Source organism: Amphibalanus amphitrite, unplaced genomic scaffold, assembly GCF_019059575.1.
Source record: "Amphibalanus amphitrite isolate SeventyFive unplaced genomic scaffold, NRLGWU_Aamphi_draft 000104F_arrow, whole genome shotgun sequence".
Taxonomy (NCBI): Eukaryota; Metazoa; Arthropoda; class Thecostraca; order Balanomorpha; family Balanidae; genus Amphibalanus; species Amphibalanus amphitrite.
Genome location: NW_024881599.1, coordinates 814881 through 820142, shown reverse-complemented (window position 1 = coordinate 820142; position 5262 = coordinate 814881). Strand labels below are relative to the sequence as shown.

The following is a 5262-nucleotide window of genomic DNA, read 5'->3' as shown; positions in this document are numbered from 1 at the left end:
TTAGGTTGGCTGATTGAGCTCGGATATTACCCAAGTAAGTGATTCAGTCCTGAAGATCACCAGTCCCTTACTCCTGAAGAACCTCGGATAGGATCAGTCCAGAAGACAGTTGACCGCATTATTATAGACCAGTATTTACGTGGTACCTGGGCCTCTGGCTTATTCCATGTTTGCAGCTACTTGGATCTGGATCTGATATGCTTGTTCGTATTGATATCTTGGCGCACTATCCAGAAGATCTGCAAGATTCAGAATGCTCTTTTAGTCCTCTTTGTTTTTATTGTTGTAGGGATAGTTTGGTTCAATCCTGAAGCCGGCTTAGCATCAGCCATCATGAAGAAGATGCTGGTTGTGGAGCTGAAGGATGAGTTGAGGAAAAGAGGAATAGACTCGGCTGGTACCAGATCAGTTCTCATCGAAAGACTCGAGCGAGCCATGCAAGGTGAAGAAAGGGACAAACTGGAGGGGCAACATGAAGAGAAAGGCAGTCTTCAAGACAAGCAGGAGCTGCAGCAAGAAATCGAGGAAGAAGTTCGTCCAGATGAAGAAGAGGACCTACCAATGGGTGCCTGTGCATCAAGCATCAAGCACGGCATACCTCTGTCTGGGCAGATGTGTGGATCTGTAAAAAGTGGTCAATCACAGATGTCTACAGCCTCAGCAAGGGCACTGGAATCTGCCAGACGGGCCGGCCTACAAGCTAAAATGAAGATGCTGCAACAAAAGCATCAGTTGGAAGAAGAAGTCTTAAGGGTGCAACGCAAGAAGGAAGAGATGGAATTGATGATGGAGCTGGCCGAATCCCAGGCCAGAGAAGACGTGTTGAAGGACTTTGAAGCATCCCAGGAACATCAACAGAGTAGCATTCAAGCCCAGCTGCATGCTCCTCCTGTTGCTACAGAAAGACTCGCAGATAACAGCAGTCAGTTGAACATGGCGGAGGCAATGTTGGAGAGTAGCAGAAGGAATCTGCTTCCAAGATCGGAAATTCCCAAGTTTAGCGGTGACATCACAAAATACCATTCTTTCATCAGAGCCTTCGATTCGAAAATAGGCAACAGGTCGCTTGACAGCGAGGAGAAACTTCACTTCCTGGAGCAATTTACCTCTGGTCGGCCAAGACAGATAGTCCAAGCCTGTTTCCACATGGAAGCCGAAGAAGGATATGTAGAGGCCAGAAGGTTGCTAAAAAAGCGGTACGGCGACCCTTCAAAGGTGGCTACAGCATACACTGAGAAGCTGCTGGACTGGCCGACTATCAGCGCTGATGATGTGGAAGGACTTGACGAAATGGCTCTGTATGCTCGAAGCTGTTTCAATGCAGTCAGAGCACTTAAGGATCGAAGTGAATTGGACCATCACAAAACTCTTCGTATGCTGGTGGAGAAGCTGCCGTTCCACCTTCAGGACAGATGGAGAAGAGAGGCGGATGAGGTCAGCGAGCGAGGGAAGAAGATCGCATTCTCGGACTTCGTCGAGTTCCTGGAAACCGAGGCAAGAGTTGCATCACATTCAGAATTCGGAAGACACGTACTCAAGAAGACAGCAAGACGAAGTGACGTACAGCGTGTCAAATGCAGCAGGACGTCCCCAGAGGAGAAGGAGGTTTGCCCTTTCTGCAGTGAGGAGCACGCTCTAGATAGATGCCAGGCCTTCTCTAACCACCCTCTTGCCGCTAGACAGGAATTCGTGCGTGGGAATCGTCTCTGTTTTGGGTGCCTCAAGTCTGGCCATTTCTCCCGTTTCTGTCCGCGTCGCCTGAACTGTTCTGTGTGCAGTGGGAGGCACCCATCGGTGCTGCATGTGTTCAGAGCCGTAGGAGCGGAGAATCAGCAGCACGGTCGTCAGGAGGCTCAGATGAAGACGGAACCAACTCAACCGGCCGTGTCAGTCAATGCGATCTCATCCAGTGATCGTTCTATGAAGATGCCAATGATCCCCGTGAAGGTTCAATACCGTGATGGTCCTCAAGTGGAGACATACATGTTTATGGACACGGGTAGTAGCTCGACATTCTGTACGTATGACCTCCTCTGCAAGCTGAATGTTAATGCCACGAACAAGACTAAGTTGTCGGTCTCCACCATGTCTAAGGACCCGCTAGTTGTATGGGCCTCAGCCGTGCAGGGTCTCAGGATATCAGACCTGAGTGAAAACGAGCAGATCATGCTGCCGACAGTGTTCGCTATGGATAAGATCCCTGCGTCCCGAGAGGAGATCTGCTCAGCTGAAGACCTCCAAAGGTGGCCGCATCTTCAAGCAGTCGTCCCGGACATGATCGACGCAGACATTGGAATATTGGTGGGAGTGAATGTACCGGAAGCACTCGAACCGATCGACTTCATTCACAGCAGAGATAACGGTCCGTATGCCGTCAGGACGCGACTTGGTTGGGTGGTGAACGGTCCGGTACGTCATCACAAATGGACGGAAATCAGGGCTACAGCGAATCGAATCAAAGTTGAGGTTCAAGGACCCCAGTCAGAAGCGAACCCCGCATCGGAAGAACGGGGATGGTCCGTGGAGGACCACAGATGGATGAAGAAGGTTGAGAAGGAAGCTAGGATGGACAGTGGACGCTACGAGCTACCTATACCTCTGAAGAGTGGGGACACAGTCTTGCCGGACAACCGGGAAGCATGCTTGAGGAGGCTACAGGGACTCAAAAAAGGGCTTCAAAACGAAGGCTTCGCTGACCAGTATCGTGAAGTGATTGAGGACATGGCAGGGAAGGACTATGCAGAAAGGGTGCCTGAAGAAGAACTGGACAGAGCTGACGGACTGGTGAATTACCTACCTCATCACGGGGTGTTTGGAAAGAAAGAAAAACTTCGTGTGGTTTTCGACTGCTCAAGCTCGTTCAGAGGCGTCTCGCTGAATGACAAGGTTTATCAGGGTCCGTCGCTTTGCACACCGCTTATTGACGTTCTCGTTCGTTTTCGTCAGGAAGAGGTGGCCTTCATGGGCGATATAAATGCCATGCTTCACCAGGTTCATGAGCCAGCCCCTGGGAAGAGTCATTCAACCCAAGCTCAGTGGGGATGGACTCACCCGAAGCGCAGAGATCATGTCGAGAGGCAAGCTGTTTAAACGTCCCATATCAAAGCTCATTCTCCTTGTTGAAGCATCTGAGTAAATGCAACTGAGAACAAGTATGTTAAGCTAGTTAAGTTAGTTATAAGTTAAGTTAAGTGCTGCTACAATCGGTTCATCGCTGCAGCTATCGTTTCTTGAACCTGGAAAGGTTCAAAGGGGAGGGTGTGACCGCGGCGGGTGGTGGTTATGGTAATCTGGTTTCGTCCCGATAGCTGCCCCCGCCGCTCGCTGGAATTATATACACGCCCCTGGCGTCTGCTGGGAGACCGCCCGCATTGGCTGAGTGGCGCCGGCTCGTGGCCCCGGCAGAGGCGGTCTCGCCTGTCTGGTCCGTGAAGGGGTGGTGCTGTGGACGAGAGGGTGCAGCTGGCCGCTTTCAAGTTCGCCCCTGAGCTCGCCCCTGGCAGTCTGGCCCGGGGCGGAGCTGGGCCGGGGTTGGGTCAGAGCTGCCGGCGCGTCTCGGCGGTGCGGGCTCCCGCTGCAGCGCTGGAGTCTGGGTCTGCGGTGGGCGCACTTCTTTGTTGTTGGTCGTGCTGAATTGCAGCGCCTCCGAGGCGCCGGAGCAGGTTGCAGTGCCGGACTGAAGAGCCGGACTGGGAGGCCGTTCTGCGCGGGTGGCTGCCCCGTTACGTCGAAGGTGGTCAGGACCTCTCAAGCCAGGAAGTGGTACTCGTTGGTGAGTTCGAAGTTAATTTGTACTTTATAGTCACATAATGGGTAAACCTGTGGGTAATATCTTCGTTATATTAAGGTGCCTTTTATGCCATTAAACTCGTTGTTGAGCGTTCGGTGGCGACATCTAGACATGTTGTCTGTCTCAGTCGCTAGATGGCAGTTGGATTGCTGCGTGTGGGACTGCGTCAAATCTGCCGCAGCTATGATCGGCGGCGATAGCGACTGACCGATTGTTTACAATTGTTACAATTGTTCATTGATGGCTGTATTGTTTTCGTTTTGTCCGAGTTGTTGTGACTCCAATGAACGACTTGTTTGTGATGCCAATGAGCACTCGTACATAGTTTTCTGTTGGGCCTCACGATTCGTCGCCCCCTCCCCCGTTAGATATGTACTGCCGGCGAGTTGTATCGCCTACACATGTGTTTAGAAGTTATGTGCCCTGCTTATTGTGTTTTGTTTTCTCAGGAAACCGCTAAATACAGACTGAGAGCGGAACAACAGCTGTGTTGGCGAGTCAACCGAGCATGCAGGGCTTCAGAGGTCACACCCATATTCATGGCATAGTACATGGATATGGGTTTTCCCATGTTGTCTTGCAGTAAAGTGGCCACCGGTCTTAGTTAGGACGGCCGGTTTCTTTTGCGCGGCATAGTTAGGTCGCCGCCCTCCTCGCGAGGCCGGTAACGTAAGTTAGGGCCACTAAAAAAAAAAAAAAAAAAAAGCGTCAGTGTAATTCATCAGTGCCAGAAGTTAACTTGAGGGGAAGCTATGCTAATTGCTCTTGTCCATCCACTAGAAGTTATTAAATATTTTGCTTTGTGTATTCCAAAAGGAGAGGGAACTATTTTATTTGTGCCTTCATGTCAGAATTGAAGGTGGATCATTAAATTTTCAAGGCAGTTTACAAACAAGCATTTGGTCTTTCTCGTATGTAAGCAGTGGCTAAGAAGAAAAGGTTGATCAATCCTGAAGTTCAGTCATCGTACATCAACTTCGCAGCAAGATCCCCAAGGACAGAGGAAGGATACCTATATTGTATACCTGTCCTGTAAATCAAAGCATTTTTGTGCCTGCAAAGGCTTAAGTTCTTTGTGGTGTGTTCGGAGTGAGGCTATATGGCCGTTTTTGTTGTATGTTTATGTGGAGATTGAATATAACTGTGACGCTGTGCTTGTTTGTATACTTATTATGGTCAAACAGGGAACAGCACATTCACATAACATGCTCACCTAGCACCTAACTCATAGCTGTACCCTGCAGGATCGTACTTGTTCATGTCTCGAGCGTTAACAAAGCCCTTTAAGTTTTAGTACAAAATAATCCAGTATTAACCCTAGAACGCCTAGGGGGGGGGGGGGTTGTATCACCCCCCCCCCCTGAGGTTTTTTCGAAGTGCACGCTAAACGGCTTGTCGTAGCGGGCTGAAATTTTCAATACCCTCTGGGGCAACCTTTGCGCATCTTTTGCCGAAAAAAAATTGATCGGGTC

General features: G+C 50.1%; 1 protein-coding gene across 1 annotated transcript; it reads left to right on the top strand.

Moving 5' to 3' along the window:
• The first annotated feature begins 1712 nt into the window (after positions 1-1712).
• LOC122380689 lies at positions 1713-4307 on the top strand. Its single transcript, XM_043364068.1, has 2 exons — positions 1713-3772; positions 4240-4307. The coding sequence occupies exon 1, from the start codon at positions 1858-1860 to the stop codon at positions 3088-3090; it is 1233 nt and encodes a 410-aa protein (XP_043220003.1). The 5' UTR covers positions 1713-1857; the 3' UTR covers positions 3091-3772; positions 4240-4307.
• The last annotated feature ends 955 nt before the right edge of the window (positions 4308-5262 follow it).

Bases quoted from the DNA above. Each gene is read 5' to 3' on its own strand.
- LOC122380689 (XM_043364068.1), top strand. From the start codon at position 1,858: ATGAAGACGGAACCAACTCAACCGGCCGTGTCAGTCAATGCGATCTCA.